Below are 25,407 nucleotides of genomic sequence, written 5' to 3' on the forward strand. Positions count from 1 at the left end.
TATTTCTGTAGACTAGCAGTGAACTGGGGGCTATACCACTTGAACCATACTCCCAGGACTTTAGGCTAAACTCTTGAATACGTATTTCTCCAGAGAAGATATATAGACAGCTAATAGGTATATGAAAAACAGAATAAAAAAAAATCAAGGCAGTGTAAACCAAAATCATTGAGGTTTGTCACCTTACATCTGTTAGGATGGTTCAGCAAACAAACATTGGTAAGGATGTAGAGAAATTAGAAACTTGGTACACTGTTGGAATACAAAGTGGTAAGTACCAATGGAAAACAGTGTGGAGATGACTGAAAAAAATTAAAAATAGAACCTACCATATGATCTAGCAGTTTCACTTCTGGATATTCATGTAAAAGAATTGGAATGGAGATCTTGAAGACATTAGCAATGTAGCATTATTTGTAAAAGCCAGCATGTTGAGAAGTATCCTAAATGCCCCTAAAAAACATGCTACATAAATACAGTGAAATATTTGGCTCTGGAAAAAGAGAAAATTGTATAATATACAGCATAGATGAACATTAAGGATATTATGCTAAGTAACATAAACCAGGACAGATGTTACATTCCTTTACTTCCATGGAACATCTAACGTAGTCAAACTAATACAAAGAAAATATAATGATGGTTACAAGGGGTCTGGGATGGGGAAAATGAATTGCAAATTAATGTTTAATGATTATAAAGTGTCAGTTGTGCAAGGTGAATAACTTCCAGAGTTATGTGCTGTATAAGATAGTGCTTGTAGAAAACAGAACTACACAGTACACTTAAGAATCTGTTTAAGCTGGATGCCAGTGCTTCACTGTAATCTAGCTACTCAGGAGTCTGACATCTGAGGATGGCCGTTCAAAACTAGCCTAGGCTGGAAAGTCTATGAGATTCTAATCTTCAATTAACCACTAAAAAGCTGGAAGTAGAGCTGTGGCTCAAGTGGTAGAGTATTAGCATTGAGCAAAAAAGCTCAGGAACATTGCCCAGGCCCTGAGTTCAAGCCCCAGGACACATTCTCCCTCTTTCCTTCTTTCCTTTTCTCCTCTTCTTCTCCCCCTAAACCCTCATACCCCCACACACATGTTCAATCAAGAGAGGACACCAGCTCTGAGTATGTAATAAGAGCTTCCAAATGCAAAATACAAAAGCTAATAGAACTATATGAAAAAATAGGTAAATCTACAATTAGTATTAGAGATTTTAGTACTCTTTCATCAATAATTGATGAAATAGAGGAAATCAGTAAGGCTATAGAAGATTTAAGCAACACTAATCAGGCTAACTTTACTGGCATTTATAGAACACTATACCCAACAAGTGTACAAACATTGTGTAAGTGCACCAAGTCTTAGTAAATTTCAAAGTATTGAAACCATACAAAGAGTATTTTCTGAAAATAGCAGAGTTAACTTAGAAATCAATAAGGAGACATCAGAAAAATCCACAGCCATATGGATTATCCCAAAGGTTAAAAAAAAATCACAGGTGAAAGTTGAAAATATTTTCAGTTGAATTAAAATGGAAATACAATGTTAGAATTTATAAGAATAAGTAGTTGTTAGAAGAAACATAGTCTTGAATGCTTAGATTGGGTTTAGGTCTGGCCCAGTGACTTATGCCTGTAACTCTAGTTGCTGAAAAGGTAGAAACTGGGTTGTAGTTTGCAGCCAGCTCCGGCAAAAGCTTAGTGAGATTCCTATATGAACAAGAACAATCTGGGCTCCAATGGTTCACACCTGTAATCCTGGCTTCTCAGAAAGCTCAGACTAGAAGATACCAGTTTAAAGCTAGCCCATGAGACTATGTTTCCAATTAACAGGCAAAATGCCAGTCTGGAGATGTAGCTCAAGTTGTAGAGCTCCATCTGTGAGCAAGAAAGCCAAGTATGAATCCCTGACTACCAGCTTACGTATTTGCACCACCCCACCCCCCCAAAAAAAAAAAAAACGAACAAAAAAGCAATAATGGGCTGGACATGGTATCGTGTGCCTGTCACTCCAGCTACGCAGGAGGCCTATCTTGGCAAAGAATAGGATATCCTACCTGAAAAACAACTGTAGCCAAAATAAAGAGGTGTGGCTGAGTTCAGACCCTAGTATATCCAAACAAAACAACAACAACAACAAAACGGTATTTGAAATTAATAATTTGAGGTCCCAGCTTTAGAAACTAGAGAAGGAAAGAAAAATTTCACAAAGAAAGAAGAAAACAGAATGAGAATGGAAACTGCTGAAATAGAAAATTAATTATAGAAAAAATAACTTACACCAATAGCTGATTCTTTAAAAATACTTGCAAAACTGATAAAAAAAAATTGACATAAGCAGTATCAAGAAGGAAAGAGGGAGCATTACTACAGAGTTACATATATGAAAGGATGATAAAGGAATACTATGATTCACTTTATACCAGTAAATTTGACAACTCAGATGAAATACAGAAATTCCTTGAAACAATACAAAACTGACATAAGAAACAAAATCTGAATAGCTTTATATCTTCCTAAAAGTTTTTGTATTTCTAATAAAAAATTTTACCATAGAAAAAACCCATGACTAAATGACTCACAGTAGTAAATTTAAGCAGACATTTAAAAAGGAGTAATATCCATCTGACAAAAAAATCCTTTTAGAGGAAGAGGAAACACAAGATTCATGTCTTCAAATCTAGTGTAACATATCATAAAGAGGAGATAAGGAAAAAAATAGAAACAAAGAAAATGTAATAACATCTTATATAAGTGCCAGCAAATGAGAATATCAAAATCAGACAATGTGTTGTTTGAAAAGAAACTGGAATGTGAACTTAAATATAAAATCCTCAACTGAAATTAGAATGTAAATCCAGCAACATATTGAAAATACAATGCATCATAGAGTTTATCCTAAGCTAAAACGTTGATTTAATATTCAGGAGTTAATTCAATGTAAGATTATTTCTATAGACTTAGAAAATCATTTGCCTACATTTAGGACACATTTATGTTGCAGTACAATAAAAACAAACACAAACAGTATATTAGTAATAGAAGGTCCCTTCTGTTATGAGTGATTATGAGTATTATGCTGAGAAAGCAGGCATTTTTGGTACAAGATCTTTAATATCCGATATTGTGTTAGATGAAATAAATAAAATGATCAAAAAATAAGACTTTTTTTTATAATTTCACAGTTAGCAATCAAAAGCATTTAATTGTGTATTAGGTAGGTTTTTTGTTGTTGTTGTTGTTTTTGGTCGTTCGTGGGCCTTGAACTTTGGGCCTGGGCGCTGTCCCTGTGCTCTTCAGCTCAAGGCAAGTGCTCTGCCGCGTGAGCCACAGTGCCACTTCCGGTTTTCTAGTGGTTTATTGGAGATAAAAGTCTCATGGACATTCCTTGCCCGGGCTGGCTTTGAACCATGATCCTCAGATCTCAGCCTCCTCAGTAGCTAGGATTACAGGCATGAGCCACCGGCGTCCGGCTGTGTTAGGTAGTTTTGTCTTTTTTGTTTTACTTCAGAATTTTTCTGATGATTACATATTAAATTTATAATAGGACTAATATGCTTTTTTAGAAATTGGGATATTTATAAAGCAAAATTTCTGTTACAAGCAAGTACAATAAGAGAGTACAACAGAATCTCATTGAGTCGATAAGATCTAGGTATGGCATTATTACAGGATTCTGTAAATAAATATAGCAGTGAATAAAACCAAAGTCCAACCTTTTGTGTGGCTTCTGTTCTAATAGGTGGGGCAGATAATAAAACTGACATATCCATTCTTCTATAGTATATATGCCAGAAAGAAAATTAATAGGACAAGGACATAAGCAGTCAAGGACAGAAGATTACAGCTGAAAATAAGGGTGCCCAGGGAAGACTTCTTGAGAAACAGGACAATTTAATACATACCAAGTACTTTAGGGAATGACCTGTTTAAATGTCTAGAGAGGAAAAACCTGCAGAGAGGAAGCATAAACAGTCAGGCACACATATGTATGTTGTATTTTAGGAAAGACAAGGAAATGAATAGCTTGAGCAGATTGTGTGAGCTGGAGCAGATTGTGGGAGGAGGTAAATTGTACAGATATATAGGCAACTTAAAATGTTGCCTTTCACCTGGAATATGAAGCCCTAAGAGGTTTTGTGTAGAGGAATGATATGCTCTTAAGTTGTAACATATTCTACTTACTTTTGAGCATATACTGAAGGGATATAAGGGTAGAGGCAGAGAAACTAGTTAGGAGGCTATTGCAATAATTCAGGCAAGGTATAATGATGATTTAAGTCAAGTTGATAGCAGTTGTGAAGAATGTCAGATATATATGTTAAAGGGCGAGGCAAACATTGGCTGGCATATCAGATAGAAGGTTTTTCTAGAAGAAAAAGAATTGAGGATAATGTCGTTTTTTGCCAAACAGTTGAAGAAATTTATTTGTCATTGATGAAATGGGAAAGACCAAGAAGAACAGATTTAGAGGAAACTAAGTTCAGTTTAAGACAGGTTCGGTTTGAGATGCACAAGTTATTCCAAGTACAGCAGTTGTATAATTGTAGTTCAAGGCTAGAGTTCAAGAGAAGAGATATAGTTTGGAGATAATTACTTGGAGATTGACAGTGAACAGATGTGTTTAGAGCTAGATGAGTAGAAGAAATCACCAATAGAATTAATATTCGTAGAAAAGAGATTAAAGGTCAGGTGCCAGTGGCTCACACCTGTAATCTTAGCTACTCAGGAGGTTGAATCTGAGGATTGCAGTTTGAAGCCAGCCTGGGTAAGAAGTCCATGAGACTTGTACTCCAATACCAAAAAAGCTACAAGTGGAGCTGTGGCTCAAGTGGTAGAGTGCTAATCTTGAGCAAAAAAAGGTCAGTGACAGGGCCCAGGCCCTAAGTTCAAGTCCTAAGATTGGCATAAAAAAAAATTAAAAGGATTGAGGTCTAGGTCATTCATTTTTGAGAGGTAGAGGAATATGAGAAGAAATCAACAAAACAAAAAGGAGTGGCGCTGTGGCTCAAAGTGGTAGAGCACTACCTTAAGCAAACAGAAAGCTCAGGGACAGAGCCCTGGCCCTGAGTTCGAATCCCATAATTGACACACACAAAAAAAACATAAAGGGAGCAGCCAGTGCATTAACAGGAGAACCAGGATAGTTTCATCAAGTGAAACACAAAGTATTTCAACAAGGAAAAAAGAGATTTGTCTGAAATACTGATGATAGGTCCAATAAGATGAGAATTAAGAATTGACTATTAAGTTCTACTTGGGAGGCTGAGATCTGAGGATCACAGTTCAAAGTTAGAAAGTCTGTGAGACACTTATCTCCAGTTAATCATAGAAAAAGCTGGAAGTAGAGCTGTAGCTTAAAGGCACCAGCCTTTAGTTAAGAAGGAGCTCAGGGACAGCACTCAGGCTGAGTTCATGCTACAGGACTGGCAAAAAAGAAAAAAGATTGGCTATTAGATTCTTTGGAAGCATAAAGTAAGAGCCATTTTGGTGGAGTGTTGAGGTGAAAGCCTGATTTGATTGAATTTAAGGACTTTAGATGTTGGCAAATTAGAGATAGTAAATATTGAATATTACTGACAAAATTAGAAGTATCATTAAGGGGAAAATGGTGTTGCTTTTTCAAAGTAAGAATAACTGTGTTTGTACACTAATAGAAGTGATCTAGTAGAGGAGAAGCAGTGATGCAAAAAGAAATAAGAACTGCCAGTCTTGTACTTTTGAAAAGGCCAAAGGGGATATGTTTCAGAGAATAAATATGGAGCTTAGATTTTGCTAAGATTAACTCTGTTTGGGATCCCCAAGACCAAGTGTGACAATTTGTTAGGAGGATTCACTGGATTCAGCATACAATTCTATTGATGGTTACTGTTTATTATAGTGCAAGGATACAAAGCAAAATTAGCAAAAGGCAAGAAGGTATACAGGATGAAATCTAGAGGAAACCCGGTACAGGCTTCCAAAAGTCCTCTCACGGAGGAGTTACATTAAACACTTAAATATATGCCAGCAAATTGTGACACTTAGCATATTGCATGCAAGAAACCCTGGTTAACAAAACGAAACAAACCTTGTTGTCCAAGGTTTTTATGTGTCTATTCTCTGCCTAGCAGATACGAAAATTCTAACCTGAAGGATAATAGGTATTTACCATAAACCATATGATTTCCATTGTTTAGAAAGAGTGAGCCAGTCTTTTAGGAAATAGTGGGAAACATTAAATATAAGGTTAGAGCCTACCTTGTATTCAGTCCCCTCTAAAGATAGCAGTCTTAGGCCTACTGTCTTAACTCTTCTGATAAGTAACGGAAGAAAAGGCATGTGTGAAGGACCAGTGTTGGGGGACTCAGGTTAGAGATAGAAACAAATTTTTTTTAAGGTAACACCGAAAAAATTATATAGTCAGTGTAAAAAATGTAATGCAGACTTATTTTTAAACCCAAATGTATTGTAGAGAAATAATTTGTTAGGAAATACCAGTCTAGTAAGGTAATATTCTTTCTATGACAACTATTATTGTTTTTAATTTTTATATATTATCAGTATTAAACAAATGATCTGTTTTGTAATATCTTGTAAAAATCTAATATTTGGAAGTACGCCAAATATATATCCCTTAGCAACATACACCATAACAATAAACACAATTTTCTAAACCAGAATATAACTCTTAAAATGTCAGTATATAAAACATTACTTATACACTGATCAGAACTATATCTACTTCTGTATCTTATGATAGGTGTTCATATCATTTTTATATTATATAGCTGTTAACACAAATAGAAGTATTTTGTATTTTTATTATGACAATAAAATTTAATCATGCCATGATTTTTTTTAAAACAGGGTCAAGAATTTGCTCCAAAAAGTGTGGCAATAATTGGTCATTCTATGGGTGGCCTTGTTGCAAGAGCATTGCTTACACTGAAAAATTTTAAACAGGATCTCATAAATCTGCTTATTACACAAGCCACACCTCATGTTGCTCCTGTGATGCCATTGGATCGTTTTATTACAGGTGAGTACTGTAACATAGACACTAACTGACCTCTCTGCTTTTCAGGATTAAACAAACAAATTTTACACTTTCCTAATACACTTACATTGTGTGTGGAACACTTCAGTTGAAAATCAACACAATTTAGACCATCCTTAATGTCTTTCACCTTACTCCTAGTTGGAAACCTTGTTAGTTTTCTCTTTCCATAGCTTCTTAACATGGTTGACAAGTGTCTTATAATTACTAGGTAGTAAAATTTAGTTATCCTTGGGAATGATAGAGTGAAGTAGAATAACTGGTGTTCATTCAGTTCTTACTATATTTTGGGTATTATACAAAGGACTGTAGTCCACTTGAGTTAGGGAACGTTATTACTCTCATGCTTATAGATAGAGACACCGCCAAGATAAAGTTCTTGCCCAGCCATGTGGCCAAAAAGTAAAGAAGCCAGTATTTATTAGGCCCGGGCAGACTTGCTGCTGGTTGTGCTCTTAGCCTTTGTATACTATACTGCTTTTTAATTGAAGTACATTACTGTAAAAATAGAAAATAAAACTGAGTAATGTAAAAATAGAAAATAAAACTGAATAATGTCCTGTTTCAGGGAGTTTTGAATAGGTTGTAGTAGTTTGTAATTGGTGTCATCTAATCAGATAATGATATTGTCACAAAATGAGAGTTAAATGTTGAGCGAGGTCTTTGGGAGTTTGAGGTCAGTGCCTGGGTTACCTAGCAAAACCCTGTCTAAATAGATAGATAGATAGCATTAAATGCCTACTCTCTCAACTTCTTTTTGAAGTCTTATCTGTATTGCTGCTTGTAGTCATATGAGTAAAACACATTTAGAAAAGATTCTTTGTCCTACAACTTTTTACCCACAAAATTTGTATTATCTTAATTTTATTGAAAATTTTATTTGATAGAAATGTCCCCTAATGACTGTTACCAAAATAGTTTTATCAAGTGCCTACCTGAACGTCGCCAAGGAATCATTTATTTTCCGGACATGTTTGGTACTATGGTACTGATATGAAGTCAGCTTTTTCTGTTACCACAATTTAAACTTACCCTGTAGAAATCTTTTGCTAACAAAAGTAAAGGATTAAAAAATTAAAATTAAAATGACTACTTTTAGTATTCATAAATGGCTTTAGAATTAGAAAAAAGTCAAAGGCTAATAGTCAAAATATTTGTTGACCACCTTCCTCTCATGCATTTTATATGGTATATGTAGATAAGCCTTGTAGGTTAAGATAGAATTACTCAAACTCCATTTAAAACGATTCTTTGAAAAGTGATTTCATTATTGAGGTTTTACTATTCTGAAGGATAGTGATGGTCCAACTCTAAAGGGCTCAGGCTAAAAGTGATTCTTAGGGACAGAAAACTTTTCCTCAATATATATAGTGAGCCTCCTTGTTTTTCTCTTTCATTTTTATTTCTTCCTGTATAAAGTCAGATAAAGAATTTAAAAGAAATGAGCAAAGGTTTGTGAGAGACAGATTATTTGATTTATAGAAGTGGATTCCCTGATTATACTAAGTGGAAATTTTGTTGAGCTCTTTAGTGAGCAGATCTTATAATACCAAATATTTGAGGACCTGAGTGGGATCTAATGCCACAATAAAAATACATTAAGTTTGCTAGGTGGCTCACACCTGTACTCCTAGTTATTTAGGAAGATGAAATCTGAAGATCATGGTTTGAAGTAAGCTGGGGTAGCAAAGTTCATGAGATTCTTTTATTTTTTCCCAGTCCTGGGGCTTGACCTCAGGGCCTAGGAACTGCTCCTGAGCGTCTTTTGCTCAAGGCTAGCACTCTACCATTTGAGCCACAGTGCAACTTCTGGCTTTTTCTGTTAATGTAGTACTGAGGAATTTAACCCAGGGCTTCATGCTTGCTAGGCAAGCACTCTACCACTAAGCCACATTCCCAGCCCTGATGAGACTCTTATTTTCAATTAACCACCAAAAAAGCTGGGAATGGAGCTCAACTGTCAGCCTTAGTGAAGAAGTTAAGGGACAATGCCCAGGCCCTGAGTTCAGTCCCAATAGTACTGGGGGATTCAAGTGTGTATACATACATATGCACACACGCATGCACACGCAAAGTTTGGTGATCAGAAAGAGAAATAATGGGAGCTCCTTTATCCTGGTCTCAATTTAGTAATCTTAAACAGTAAAAATTTCTCACTTTCCATAGTTGAAGTAAAAAATGTCTGTAGATTCTTCCCTTTGAATTACTTGCACTTGATGAGTAGGAAGTTAACTGTGACATTTTCTACAGCAACATAGATCTGATACTGTCCTGATTGATTGCATTGTAAGAACTTAAGTACTGTGTGGTGATGGCCATGGTAAAGTTACTAAGCTCTCATATGCAAAGACATTAGGAGAAGTGTTCAGCTCTTTTTTTTAAAAAGCCACTTAATTGTACATATTTAAAACATATGGTTTGATGGGTTTAACATATGCATAAACTATGAAACAAACACCACAAATTTCTATAATTCTTTAGCAAAATAAATTCATTAGAAGAATTTTAGGGTTTTCTTTCCATGGTAAACTATTAAAGCATCATCCATGTGGAATGTAGAGACATGTTTGTGTATTCACTTATAAAAATTGGTAAAATTTGGATATACCTTTTCTTGTTTATTGATGCCTTAGCAACTCAGTATTTGTACCTGAACTTAGTGGGGGAAGTAGGGATATGTATAAATCTCATGATTTTTCTCAAAATGAGGAAATGTGAATAACACATTGTTCATAGGCCAGCTAGTTTAAGCAAAAATTCAGCTAAATATTAGTGTTATAGGCATGGTTGCAGATAAGGGCTATTAAGTTTCAGTATCTGTCTTTTTATTCTCTACCAGATTTTTATCTGACTGTGAACAATTACTGGATTCTAAATGCTCGGCACATAAACCTGACAACGCTTTCTGTAGCTGGAGGATTCCGGGATTACCAAGTTCGTTCAGGACTGACTTTCCTACCAAAATTAAGCCATCAAACCAGTGCCTTATCTGTTGTGGTAATTATTTTTAAATTCTACTGAAATGGTAATATAGTTAACACACTGGTGCATGATGAGAAATAATGTGTAGCTACATAGAAGTGACTGCTGAATTTATGGTATAGGTTGGTGCTACATTTGCATCCATCACATGTGTGAGAGAAAATGAATGAGTGAATGAATATGAGTTTATAGGGAGGGCAGAGTTATAGATACTTAACAAGGGTGTTAGATACTTGACAAGGCTATTAGAATCACTGAAAATGACTGCTATGAGAAGTAATTATCTCTTGTCTAAAATGAGAGTCTGTTGATTAGAGTTGTAACTATAAGAAAATATGGACAGGTGCCAGTGGCTTATGCCTGTAATCCTAGCTACTGGAGAGGCTGAGATTTAAGGATCTTGGTTTGAAGCCAGCCAGGGTAGAAAGTTTGTAAGACTCTTAACTCCAGTTAATCACCAAAAAGCCAGAAGTGTAGCTATTGCTCAAGTTGTAGACTATTAGCCTGGAACAAAAAAAGCTTAGGAATAGCATCGAGGCCCTGAGTTCAAGCCCCAAGACCCTCCCTCCCTCCCTCCCTCCCTCCCTCCTTCCCTGTCTCCCTCTCTCCCTCTCTCTCTCTCTCACACACACGCACACACACACATACACACTAATATATGAACTGAGGCACAGCACAAGGGGATATAGTTATATCTCATTGTTATTCTATATATAATAGAGGAAATGTCAAAACAGAATACATAATCCTGAATGTTAGCCTTGAGTGTTTGATATTTAACTAGGATTAATAGCCTGTGTAAAGTGAGCTCAAGCTTTCTTTTATACCTAACTTTATATCTGAAATCCTAGCTATGCAGGAGGCCATAAGTATGAGGATGGAAACCTGAGTCTAGCCTTAGGCAAAATGTCAGACCTTATCTGAAAAATAACTAAAGCAGCAAAGGGCTGGCGATGTGGCTAAAGTGGCAAATCACCTGCCTAACAAGCTTGAGGCCCTGAGTTCAAACTATAGTGCTATCAGAAACAAACTTTTCTTGTATACTTGAAAACCTTCAGCTAAGATCCTAATTTTTTACTCCATATGTACTTAATTCTTTTTTTTTTTGTATTGTAAGAATACTGTACAGAGGGGTTACAGTTACATGAGCAAGGTAATGAGTACATTTTCTATCAAGCATTGTTGCCTCCTCCTCTGTTTTTCCCCTACCATCCCTTCCCTCCTACCTCCATAACTACCCCCCCTCCCACCCCACCGAAGTTGTAAAGTTCTTTTTCAACATAGTGTTTTGTACATCTCATTGTTACAATGGGTCAGTCTGTATCCTTATTTAAGCATTTTGTTTTTTCCATTCCCCTCCCCGAATTAGAGAAGTGTATATACAAGATTCAGGACACCAACATCAAATACAGTGAAAACAGGTTATACCATGGGGGAGGAACATACAAAGAAACAACAAAAAAAAAATCACATGGTACATTATAAATAAGTTAGAGGGCTGGGAAGGTGGCTCAGTGGTAGAGCGCTTGCCTTGCATGCCTGAGACCCTGGGTTCAATTCCCCAGCACCACATAAGCAAAAAGAAAAAAGCTGGAAGTGGCACTATGGCTCAAGTGGTAGAGTGCTAGCCTTGAGCTGAAGAGCTGAGGGACAGTGCCCAGGCCCCACAACCGGACCCAAAAATAAATAAATACATCAGAAACAATAGCAAGAAAAAAAAAGATATTTGTGTACCACTCTTTGGGGTTCATTTGCTTAACATCATCTTATATGGTCATATGTACATACAGCTTTTGACCTTTTCTGCTTGTCCTAGACATGTACTAGTTATTGCAAATAAGGGAAACCATGGGACCTATGTTTTGGGTCTGGCTTACTTCACTTAATATAATTTTTTCTAAGTTTTTCCATTTCCTAACAAATGGGGCAATGTCATTCTTTCTGATGGAGGCATAGAATTCCATTGTGTATATATACCACATTTTCTTGATCTGTTCATCTACTGAGGGGCATCTGGGTTGGTTCCATATCTTAGCTATGGTAAATAATGCTGTGATAAACATAGTTGTGTTGGTAGCCTTAGTATGTCCTTGTTTGTGATTGTTTGGGTAAATGCCCCAAAGAGGGATTGATGGATCATAGGGGAGCTCTATGTGGAATCTTTTGAGGAACCTCAATACTACTTTCCAAAGTAGTTGAACAAGTAGTTTACACTCCCACCAACAAATGCACTTATTTCTATATAGCTAATTCTGAAGAGAAAAATCTAGATTATGATCTTGCTTTTGAAGAAACAGTGTTAGAAAGTCACTGTTGTGTAGCTGTTCCTGTTCATAGATCATCCTTTGCTCATTCTTTTTCTATTTTTCAAAACTACTGTGCATTCATTCAGTGTGTACCATACAGAGAACAAAACGATGGTGCCGTTCTGCTATTGCCCACCATTTTTCTTCTATATGGAAAAGTTAGGATATAATCAGAATAGCTTCATTACTAAATTGGTAAATTTCTCATAGCTCATTATTAGTATTATTAATATTGTATTTGGTTGTGAATATTTTGGATATTTGCTGGAAGTCTTCAAAAAACTGTCAACTCTGTAGTAAACATAGACAATTGTATAGGCCATATTTTCCATATTTGATACTAGTCCTGAAACTAACTTTTAGAGAACTTTGGCCATTTTTTAATCTCCACACACTCAGTTGTATGTTTTCTCTAATCCATTCTTTTTTTTTTTTTTTGGTTGGGGGGGCTTGAACTCTGGGCCTGGGTGCTGTTCCTGAGCTCTTCAGTTCAAGGCGAGTACTCTACCACTTGAGCCATAGCACCACTTCTGGTTTTCTGGTGGTTAATTGAAGTTAAGAGTCTCACGAACTTTCCTTGCCCAGGCGACTTTGAACCACTATCCTCAGATCTCAGCCTCCTGAGTAGCTAGGATTATCAGGTGTGAGCCACTGGAGCCTGCCTTTCTAATCCATTCTTTAATCCATTTCTCTAATCCATTGTCGAATCCATCTAATTTGGATTTCTGCATTTCTCAGGAAAATATTCTACACAACCTTCTCAAAGCCTATTATATATCCTAGCTTGTGTGTGTGTGTGTGTGTGTGTGTGTGTGTGTGTGTGTGTGTGTGTGTGTGTGTGTTTAGCCCCCAAATAAGCTACAACCTTTTGTGTGTCTACATATGTGCTTACTTTTATTTATTTTGGCAGTTCTGGAGGTTGTCCTTAGGGCCTTTGCTTATACTATTTGAGTCCCCAGTCCTTTTTTCTTTAGGTAGGGTCTCCAATTTTTGCCCAGGGCTAGCCTTGGACTGTAATCATCTTATGTACAATGCCCAAGAAGGTACAGTTACAGATGTGAGTCACCATGCTTTGTCATCTTTTCTTAAGTGAGCCCATATAACTCATTTAAGAAAAAGAAAAGAGTTTGAAGTTTGGTATTGATATTCCTCCAGTACTGTTCTTTCTGCTTTTCTATTTTTGCTATTTGGGGGTCTTTTAGTATTCCATATGAATTTAAAAATCAGAGATGGAGACCATAATTGTATTAGAGTAATCTACCTAAACTTCTGTAATATACTTCGACACAGGTAATGGCATTTCAATACAAGTGAAGTTTATTTTCCTAGGAGAAGGGTTACTCAGGTTAGTGGATAGTTTCCTCTATTCAGGGACTCAGGCTTATAGCAGGCATGGTATGTTGAATGCTTTACTTAAAGGTCACTTTAGTCATTACCAGTTCAACCCATTAGGAGAAAGAAAGAACTTAGGCAAAGGCCTTGGGCCTAGAAGTGGTATACATCATGTCTACTTACATATCATTAGAGAAAATAGTTACTCCTTTAAACAAGAGAGGTCAAGAGTGGTAGGCATGACATTTGTGTTAAAAAGAAGAATGAGCTAGATGTAGTAGCTAATGCCTGTAATCCTAGCTACTTGGTAGGCAGAGATTTGGAAGTATAGCATTTGGAGGCCAGTCTAGGCAAAAAGTTTGTGAGACCTTGTTTCAACCAGTAGTTGGCTGTGGTGATGCATGCCTGCCATCCTAAGCTAAATAGGATGCATGTGAGGATTGTGGTCTAGGCCAATCTGGGCATAAACTGTATAAGCCCATATCCTTAAAGCTCAAAGGGCTTAGGATGTAGTTTGGTGGTAGATACCTTCCTTGCAAGCTTGATGCCACAAGTTCAACTCTCAGTATTCAAAAATAAAAAATAGAATGCATTTTGGTAAACATGTCACATTTTTCATCACAATTGACATAACCAATTACTACCTTGTATGTGTACGTGTGTGTGCATGCATGTACACATGTGTATGCATGTTGCTTTTCCTTAACTTGAGGAAAATCAACTAATTCTATGTTTTTATAATGGTAAATACAGTTTTATAAGAGTGGATATTCTACTAAAAATGTAACATAATCTTAGAACCATGGTAATTCTGATTTTTTTCCCCCCAATATTGGGCTTGAACTCAGGGCCTTGCATTCTAGCTTGGCTTTTTTGCTGAAGGCTGACGTTCTACCCCTTGATCCATGACTCTAATTCTGGTTTCTTACTGGTTATTTGGAGAAAAGAGTTTCTCAGACTTGTCTGCCCAGGTTGGATTTGAACTGAGATTCTCAGATTTTAGCCTCTTGAATAGCCAGGATTTTAAGTGTGTACCACCAGTGCCTGGTTTCTATCTGATTATTTTAGTAAACCATCAGCAGTAACTTCTCAATCTATCAAGTGATTTTAAATTTAAGTAAGAAAACTAGAACCTAGAGATATTTTTTTACAGAGTACAAGAATGGCAATGATTCCTTGGACTTATACATACTGTTTTTGTTCTTCTATTAAAGAGACATTTTAAGCCGGGCACCAATGGCTCACGCCTGTAATCCTTGCTACTCAGGAGGCTGAGATCTGAGGATTGTGGTTCAAAGCCAGCCCGGGCAGGAAAGTCTGTGAAACTCTTATCTCCAATAAACCACCAGAAAACCAGAAGTGACACTGTAGCTCAAGTGGTAGAGCACTCGCCTTGAGCTGAAGAGCTGAGGGACAACTCTCAGGCCCAGAGTTCAAGCCCTATGACCAACAACAACAACAACAAAAAAGGCATTTTAGACCTCTGATTTTTCTTGCATCCTTGCTGTTAGTCTTCTGTGTTTTTATTCTGCATTGACAGTTCTGATAATGACAGCTCATATATCTTTGCTGGTGCAGAAAGATGTCATGAAGAACAAAATTAAATTCTATGTAAAAAGCTATTTACAGAAAAGTCATTAGGTGGTATGAAAAGATACCAGTTTGAACGGTAATATGCCTTTCTTGGAAAGCCTTCTGTGTGGATTACTGGCATATTCTAGCTTATGTGTAGGTTACATTTTTGTAAGACTATCATTTTAACTTAATATATCATTTTGAAATACCTACATATCATAAGATAGCAAACTAATGCTATGCGTTTCTAAATATTCACTTATAAGAATTTTATGAACTTTCAAAGAGTAATAAATGTACTTGAGTTTAATTTTTTCTCTTTCCTTTTAGAGTTCAGCAGTGCCTAAAACTTGGGTCTCAACAGATCATCTCTCCATTGTGTGGTAAGTTAATGTAACTTTTTTGGCAATTTGTCATGGTCCTTTTTTTCTTATCAGTGCATCTACTTATTTATTAGCTTTCTTAGTACTTGATTCATTAATGAATATGTCTATGGGAAAAAGATTAATATAAGGGCTTAGAAGTGTATATTTGGTTCTTTTTTTTATAGATAGCCAAGATTCCATTGGCAGTCTATATCCCTTGACAATCTATAACATCCTCTCTTAAAAAAACTACTTGTGCTGGGCGCCAGTGGCTCATGCCTGTAATCCTAGCTACTCAGGAGGCTGAGATCTGAGGATTGTGGTTCAAAGCCAGCCCGGACAGGAAAGTCCATGAAACTCTTATCTCTGCTAAACCACCAGAAAACCGGAAATGGCGTTGTAGCTCAAGTGGTAGAGCTCTGGCTTTGAGCTGAAGAGCTGAAGGACGTGCTCAGGCCCAGAGTTCAAGCCCCATGACCGCCAAAAAAACCCCAAAAAAACAAAAAACAAAAAAACAGTTGTATCATCCCAAATGAAGCTAGCATCAAATACTAAAATTTTATTGTGTCAAAGTTGGGTAGAGTCAATTGTACTCCTTGTGGGACTTTTTGGGAACCTAGCCAATTATTATTACACAGATGTACTTAATACAGCCATGACTGACCTGAGCAGCAGTGCATGAGAATCAACTATGAATTAGGTTTATTCTTAATATAGGTAGAGTGTAAGAGATTAAATGTGGGTAAAAAAGTATAGACTTAGTGTCTACCTCCATGTGTTTCAGACTAAAGATTTTCTTTTGACCTTTCTCTGGCTGTGCAAGCAGTCGTGTTTGTAAGAACTACACAGTGCAGCATATACAAATGGGACAGGCTCAGAGATGACAGAAGGACATTTCTACTGTCAATCATCCAGAAAGATTTAATTTGCTTTATTTCATATGGTTACTAAGAATGATAGTTACTATTTATTTCATAACATTGAAAGAAACTCATGTTTCACTAAAATAATATAATTTTGCATACTGGGATCAAAAGCAGGTGTTTCAATAAAGTTTCTTTTGCAATACTTTATTCTTTAGGTGTAAACAACTGCAATTGACTACAGTTCGAGCATTCTTTGACCTTATTGATGCTGATACTAAACAAGTATGTATTTTTTAATTAAAATTGTTTTAGCAATTGAAAGCTTTTTTTTCATGCTTCCATAAATTTATTAGCTTTTTGAGAATTTATAAAAAAAAAAGTCTTCAAACAAACTAGAATCTTCCATCAGTTCCAGCTAAATATGTACTCACAGTTCTTGTATCCACCAATTCATGTTTATAATGGGCATTCAAGAATCCCTCTCCCTTGATAACTTCCAACTTCTCTTTTTTCGGTCATTTGAGTCTCTCCCCAGCCCTTTTTTCACAGGTAATGTTTGCTGTAGGGTCTCATTTCCTCCCTAGGCACATGTCTGAGCCAAGATATACCTACCTTCGTTTGGCTTCTTGTCCTTACTGGAATGACAGGCACATAACCACCACGTCCAACTTCCCTATGTGGACTTCTTTGCTCTGGCTGGCTTGGAACCTCAGTCCTTTCGCTCTTAGCCTCCCATTCAGCTTGAGATGACAGACATATGCCATCTTGTCCAGCTATGGTTTGATAAGGGTTCTGGAAAATTTTTACCTGAGCTGGCCTTGAACTATGGTCCTGTTCTCATCCTCCCAAGTAGCTAGGAGGACCCACCTATGTTCACCAAAGTGAAAGTTTTTCTTAAAGCAATGATAGATTGAATACATTTTGTTACTTTGATATAGATAGAAGCCTCTATCTTATTTCAATTTTAATTAGCTCTGAAATGAAGATCTTTATTTTTTTCTCATAACACTTTGACCACTGTTATAATTCATAGACTGTCATGGAAATGTGAAAGATTACATTGAATCTTAACTCAGTTCTTTTTTTTTTTTTTTTTTTTGGCGGTTGTGGAGCTTGAACTCTGGGCCTGGGCACTGTCCCTCAGCTCTTCAGCTCAAGGCTAGCGCTCTACCACTTGAGCCATAGCACCACTTCCAGCTTTTTCTGCTTATGTGGTGCTGAGGTATCGAACCCAGGGCCTCATGCATGCAAGGCAAGCACTGTACCACTGAGCCACCTTCCCAAGCCCCTTACCTCAGTTCTCATACTGTTTAAAAGTTTGAAACATGTTGTTCTAGCTTTAAAAAAAACTATTATTATTATTACTTTTTTTCTGGCTGATCCTAGCCTTGAACTCAGGGGCTGGGTGCTATTCCTGAGCTTCTTTTGCTGAAGGCTAGGGTTCTACCACTTAAGTCAGAGCTCTGAATTCTGGCTTTTTTTGTGGGGGGAGGTAGTTTGTTGGAGATAAGAGTCTCATGAACTTACTTGCCTGAGCTGACTTTGAACTGCAATCTTCAGATCTCAGCTTCCTGAGTAGCTAGGATTATAGGCATTAGTTATCAGCATCCAGCATTCTTCTAGCTTTTACTTTTAACTTAAGAGAAATACTTATTAGAAACTACTTTATGGTATTTTTTTCTTAGTAATATATCACAAAAATCTTAATCTAATTTATTAGATACTTTTGAACCATGTTTTTAAAACATGTTTTTGGCTTTCTGATATGATCAAAATATATACATCAAGTCCTTAAATTGTGTAGTTTTGCAAGTTTATTTTTTTCTTGATGAGATTTCACAGGATACATTCTTCAAACTAGAAGAGCTCAATTAATAGTACAAATAGAAATCATCCTGTTTACAGAACATCATGTTACTCTTCGCTTTCTTGCCTGCTAGCAGACAGTGACAGGCACCAACTATTTCAGCAGCGGAATTCTTATTTACTTTTTTTTCCCCTGTGAATTAGGAAACAATTACCATTTTTTTTTCTTAAACAGTCTGCCTTGGGTCATCTTGCAGAATATTACTATTAGAAATATGTTTTGAGAACTATACTCTGGTTTCTCCTTTTGGAAAATAAAGTATAAAGTTGCAGATTTTTTTTGTTTTTGTTTCTTAAGATTGAGTACAACTAGATATAATAATAAAATTGATTAAAAAGTGTAAGAACAGTTGGTATTGAGGTTAACATTTGGTAAATTAGGAAAAACTAAACCGGAGTACCTCAGATAGAAATATATATTCTTTTAAAAATTATGCAAAAAACTAAACCAAACCATGTTTTTGGAGTAACTCCACAGATGAGAAAACTTTAATACTAGTACATAATAAATTTTTATTCTTAATGAATATAGATAGGTAAATAGTCTTGAGCTCTGGGCCTGGGAACTGTCCCTCAGCTCTTCAGCTCAAGGCGCTAGCACTCTACCACTTGAGCCATAGCACCACTTCTGGTTTTCTGGTGGTTTTTTGGAGATTAGAGTCTCATGGACTTTCCTGTCCAGGCTGGCTTTGAACCATGATCCTCAGATCTTAGCCTTCTGAGTAGCTAGGATTATAGGTGTGAGCCACTAATGCCTGGCAAATTTTGATGCATACAGATTCTTAATGCATACAGGTCTTAATACTTTATAGGTATTTTATTTTTGTACCAATAGAGCACTGTGAACTTGGCCTGTAGGTTTGCTTAGTTTTTTTCTACTCAAGGCTGGTGCTCTACCATTTAAACCACACCTTCACTTCCAGCTTTTTGCTAGTTAATTGGAAATGAGTCTCAGTTTTGTCTTCTGGGCTTTGAACTGGAATAATCATATCTTGCCTCCTGAGTAGCTAGGATTATAGGTGTAAGCCACTGGCACCTGGCTACTTTATAGAAATTTTTAAATGCAAATATGGAGTTTTTAGTAGCTACACTGAAAGTACTCAAAATAAAATACTGTTTATGAAACATTATAAACCTAAGTTCTGTTGAGCAAACTTAACTAGAGCTGTTTAATGTCTTTTTAATTTAAATTTTATTGTAAAGATGATGTACAGAGGGGTTATAGTTACATAAGTCAGCTAATGAGTACGTTTCTTTTTGAATAGTGTTGCCCCCTCCCTCATTTTTTCCCAGTTTTCCTCCTCCTGACCTCGCTCCCCAAGTTGTATAGTTCATTTCCAACATAGTGTCTAGTATCACTTCTGAATTGGTTCACCCTTTATCCAGCCATTTCTGTGCTTACCCCTTCCCCCAAATCTGGTAAACTTATATACATGACAAAGAATACATTAAAACCAAAGGAAAAAAAAGGAGGAGGGGAGACACAATTGCACACAGTACAATAAAAAAAATCCTCTTGTTTCCATTTCTTGGAGTTTATTTCCATAAGCATCATTTATATGATCATATGCACATAGCTATTGAGCCATTGTGAGCCTCTCCTAAAAACATCCTCCTTTATTCTCTATGTGTGAATGTTCAGAATGCTGTTATACTCATGTTCTGATAGTCTGTTAATACAGGGCAGGAAACCTTTTTCTCACAAGAGCCATTTAGAGTGTTTGACCTTAGCTAGTACTGAAATTTTTTTGCTGTAAACAAAACTTGCATTGGCCCAGCCAGACCACATAATTTCAGCATCCTTGGGCCATATATAGTTGTACCTCTGCCCCAAGCAGTAAAACAAACAGCTTACACAGTTCTGTTTAACTATAGGTAGTATTTGCGTCCATGGATAGATACCACAGGCACAGATTCAACCAAACACAGATTGAAGAAATTTTGGGGAAAATTTTGTCTACACAAAACTTTTCATTGTTCTCTAAACCTAACAGTATACCAATTATTTATGTAATCTTTACATTACACTAAGTAATGTAATAAGTAATGTGTAAGTAATAGAGAGACTAAAGTATATGGAGGGATGTACATGGATGGGTTATATACAGATGCTACTCCATTTTGTCCAAGAGACTTGAACATCTGCATATTGTGGTGTCTGATGAGGAAGTCGTAGAGCCAATCCTCCATGGATACTCTGTGTTTAGTGGACTGAATACCAGAAAAGTTTAAAATGAAGCTATAATTCCTTATTCTGAAGCATGTAGTCTGGAGGAGAGCAGAACATGTACATATATGTACAGGACAACTATAACTTAAACCTTATTTAGTTTAATAGATGATGCAAAGGCAAGAAAAGACCCATCCTATACTCCAGTTACACAGATATAGAAAACTATATCCTGTTTCATATTCCATATTTTAAGGAGAACATCAGTAACCTTGAGTTTATTCAGAGGAGGAAATCAAGATAGTGAAGGAAATACTTCTAAAAAATTCCATAAAAGAGTTGATGTGCTTAAAATTGCTTAATCTGCAGGAGAAATGTTTCATTAGGGGACATAATAGTGTCTCAGAGTTTCTGAAGAATCATCCTCTAGTCTAAGATACCAAATTAACAAGGAGTTCTTGAGTTACTCTGACTAAGGTAGAGCATTCTCCTGGTAAGAGTTGCTCAGATCACAATGTTCTGTCTTATAATGTGACAAGTTAGAAATGCTCAAGCAAATGATGGGCTGAAAAAAAAGGGTTGAATAGTGATTGAATACAAGTGAATTTTATATCTTAGTACAGTTTTTTTTTTTAATTAAAGGAAAGAGCTGATAAGTTGTCAGCTTTCTATTGTTAGGATAAAAGAAAGAAGAAAGAGAAAAATTTTACCAATCAGTTAAGAACAGGAGTATTTCAGATAGATATTTTCCTTTTAAATTTGTACTTAAGATTAATTTTACTAAAGCCTTTTTTTTCCCCCGTCGCTAGTTCATAATATCTCTTAAGTTTCCTTTGACTCTGTCTTTTTTATGCTGAGAGGGACTGAACCTGGAGCCTTACACATGCTAGACAAGGGCTCTCCTATTTAGCTGTATCCCTAGCCCTTGGTTTTTTCTATATATTTATTTAGTAGGCTGGCCTTGAACTCATTGTTTTCTGCCTACGCCACCCAAGTGATTGGGTGACAGGTATGTGTTATCATGCCTGACTAATTTTATACATCTTTATAATGTTTTATTCCTGTTACTTGAGACATATTATTGCACAATGATTAAAAGGATGGATATCTAGAGCCAATTCCAACTCTTTTTAATAGCTATATACCTTAATTTCTCTCTGCCTTAGTTTCTTCAAAGTTAAAATGCAGAGTTCTTGTTATGATTAGAGCCATTGACATGCTAAGGGTTTATAAAAAGTGCCTGGCTCAGAATAAATGTTGAATTTGTCATTATTACTTGAAACATTATTGAATAATTGAACTATCATGATGTCAAATGATGCAGAATATGCCATCATTCTTCTAGATAACTCAGAATTCCAAGAAGAAATTGTCTGTTTTGAATCATCACTTTATAAGACACCCAGCAAAACATTTTGAGGAAAATCCAGCAATAATTTCTGACTTGACAGGTTGGTAGCGATAATATTTTAATTTTAAACAGTTATTCATTATTGTTTTAGCTAAGCTTGTTATTAGCAGAAAGTCTTGAAGCTTTGGCACTTGAAGTATTATCCTTGTAGTTTTCTAATTTACCTATCATAGTGCAGATGTGGTTCTTGGTTTGATAAGGAACTATATTAATCATTAATAAAAAGCAAGTTGTAAGATGCTGATAGGAATTTGTACTGTAACTAGACAGCTTTTAGAGTTAAATGTCCCCATTTTTCTGTCAGAAAATTGGAATTGTGTTGTGGGTAATACTTTTCAGTTTCTTAGTGCCATTATTTTCTCAATCTTCTTTTGGATTATGAGCTTATCTTTTGCTGATAACTTTTGTTTTTCAATATAATACTTATTATATGTTAATTAAATGTCTTGGGAAGTATAATGTTTATTTCTACTAGTAATTTCTTAGAGTTAAAGAAGCAAAGTAGATTTATAATACTTCGATACCTAATGCTAGTGGGTATGTTCTTTTGTATGTGTGCTAGTACTGGGGCTTGAATTCAGGGTCTGGGTGCTGTCCTCTTAGCTTTTTTGTCCAGGGCTGGTACTCTACCATTTGAATCACAGCTTCACTTTGGACTTTTTTCCCCCTGGTTAATTGGAAATAAGAGTCTGATGTACGTTTTCTAACTAGACTGACTTCAAACCATGATCCTCCTCAGCAGTTAGGATTACAGGCATAAATCACCAGTGCCTGGCTAGCAATTTTTTATTTATAACATCCAATTGAAAAAAACCACTGCTTTTTTAGTAACAAAGATTTCATCAAATTCTAAAACAATTACCTAATATGAAAACAAAACCAGGTAAATAAAATAATTTTCTTTACTTTAAGGGACATCTATGTGGGTTCCAGTAAAAGTGTCCAGATGGACCTATGTGGCTTACAATGTAAGTATTCCATCAATGTTTTGTTTTGGTTTTTAAATTCAATACTATTACTGTATTTATCGTTTTTTTCTTTGGGTAGTACTGGGGGTTGATCTCAAGAGTCTTACACTTGATAGGCAGGCACTTCACCCCTTTTTGCCTTTGTTATTTTACCAATATGGCCTGAACCAGCCAGAACAGTGATTAGGCAATTTATATATCCCAAGTGGCTTGGATGATAGGTACACCACTGCATCTAGCTACTGATTGAGAGACTGAATGACATGGCTTTTAAGTTTATACCTTTGCTGGCCTTGTGCTTTGACTATCATAATCCCTTCTTCCTAAGTAGCTAGGATTACAGGTATGAGCCATTAATACTTGGTTATGGTATTTAAATACTATAGTATTTCAACAAGCAAATGAAAAAGAAAAATAAATTATTGATAAACTAGAAAAACTGAACAATAAATGCTATAAATACTATAGTATCTATCAACAGAAAATTATATATTTAAATATTATAAAATTATAATTTTTAATTTATTTCTAATAAATTTATAATTTTATAGTATTTATGATAGTAATTATCCTTTGATAAATACTATAAAAAGATACTCACATTATTTTTCCATAATTTAATAATTCCTTAATAGTAAATGCCTATTCATTTGGTTTTTTTGGCCTTTTTAATATATATTTTTTATTGTAAAGATACTGTACAGATGGGTTGCAATTACATGAGTAAGGTAATGAGTACATTTCCTATGGAGCATTGTTACTCCCTCCTTTGTTTTTCCCCTACCATCCCTTTCCTTCCACTTTCCCAAATCCTTCCCCCCCTCCAAACCCTGAAGTTGTAAAGTTCATTTTCAACAGTTGTAAAGTTCGTTTTCAACAGTATCTTGTACATCTCATTGTTATAATGGGTCAACCTGTATCCTTATTTCAGCATTTTGTTATTTTCTTTCCCCTCCCCAAATTAATTTTATCAATAATTTATTTCTTTTTGTTTTTCATTTGCTTGTTAGAAAGGCTTAAATATTATTATTGATTGATTGATAAGTTTCTTGTCCTCTTTAATACTTTTTCTGCCTTTATTTTTCCTTGAAACTTACTTGTTGACAAAACTACATTGATTTGTGTTATAGAATTGTTTTTAATGTTTTTGTTTTTGTTTTGGTCAGTTATGGGGCTTGAACTTTGGGCCTGGGCACTGTCCCTCAGCTCTTCAGCTCAAGGCTAGTACTCTACCACTTGAGTCACAGCATGACTTCCAGTTTTCTGTTGGTTAATTGAAGATAAAAGTCTCACAGACTTTGCTTGCCTGGGCTGGCTTTGAACTTCGATCCTTAGATCTTAGCCTCCTGAGTAGCTAGGATTACAGACATGAGCCACTGGTACCCGGCTTGTGTGATAGAATTTTATATTATCATTATTTACTTATTTAGTAGTTGTACAGTTTCAGTTCCATAAGTCAGAGTATTAATACAATGCATCTTGATCAGTGTCACTCCTTCCATTGATTGTTCTCCATTATTCCCCTTCCCATATGATTCAGTTTTTACTTAATGTAGATCAGTTATAATGACTGCATTTGCTCACCCTTTCTTCCTGCATTTGTACCACTCCCCCATTCTGTTTCATTGCCTTCCTATTATACACCTTGATTTTGCTGACTGCATTCCTGTGACCATTCAACCTATCCTATGATTTAATAGGTGGATCTAGATACTTAATAAGAACCAGGGTTTTCTTTAGATTTTGTTTTTGCTTGACAGTCTCTTTTTGTGATGCTAGTACTATTAATGGGGAGTATCTGAACTATTAATTTATTTAGGAGGATGCAAAACTGATACTAGCTTATTATTCCTTCAGTTATTAACTGGGAAACTACATAGGAAAAATTTCCTGTCATCTACTAAATTTGGCAAAAGTTGGAGAAATCATAAAGGAAATGAATGATTGCTTGGGGTTTTCAGTTTTACCTTACATTTATTGGTTATCAAAATAGTGGGTTGGTTCATTAACATCCACTGTGAATGATTCTTAGGGGGTTCCTCCCATTGTTATTATGAACTCATGTACTTAAATATATTTGCATTTCATCCCATTGGTACTAAAATTGTTTGACCATCAACAGCCTCTTCAAGTTTGGCTCTGATTCTTTGTTTTTCTTAATAATTTTCTTACTGTCCAAAATGACAGTATGTCAGCTCATTTTGTACATTTAATGCTTTAGAGGATAGATTAACTATTTCTTTAAGACCTAGTTCTCTCTCTCTCTCTCTCTCTCTTGTTTAATTGTACTGAGGATTGAACTAAGGGTCTTGTGGTTGCAAGGCAGGTACTCATCACTTAAGCCACATTCACAGTCCTTTTTGCTTTAGTTATTTTGAAGATAGGGTATTGCATTAGCCCAGACCAGACTAGCGCAACCACTACATCCAACTATTGACTGAAATGTTATCTCACAAACTGTTCCTGCTGACCTCAAACTGCAGTCTTTCCAGCCACCACTTCCATAGTAGGTAGCTAGGATTATAGGCATGA

The 25,407-nt window shown here is 35.8% G+C and overlaps 1 protein-coding gene across 1 annotated transcript in view; it reads left to right on the forward strand.

The window, feature by feature from the left end:
- Positions 1-25,407, forward strand: part of Pgap1 (post-GPI attachment to proteins inositol deacylase 1) — an 81,566-nt gene that overhangs the window by 13,747 nt on the left and 42,412 nt on the right. Inside the window, exons 4-9 of the mRNA XM_042688328.1 lie at positions 6,845-7,016; positions 9,874-10,031; positions 15,560-15,612; positions 16,676-16,742; positions 21,842-21,947; positions 22,820-22,875. Of these exons, the coding sequence (XP_042544262.1) occupies positions 6,845-7,016; positions 9,874-10,031; positions 15,560-15,612; positions 16,676-16,742; positions 21,842-21,947; positions 22,820-22,875 (612 nt within the window). The remainder of the gene's footprint in view (positions 1-6,844; positions 7,017-9,873; positions 10,032-15,559; positions 15,613-16,675; positions 16,743-21,841; positions 21,948-22,819; positions 22,876-25,407) is intronic.

Source organism: Dipodomys spectabilis, unplaced genomic scaffold, assembly GCF_019054845.1.
Source record: "Dipodomys spectabilis isolate Male_0828 unplaced genomic scaffold, ASM1905484v1 ptg000115l, whole genome shotgun sequence".
Lineage (NCBI taxonomy): Eukaryota > Metazoa > Chordata > Mammalia > Rodentia > Heteromyidae > Dipodomys > Dipodomys spectabilis.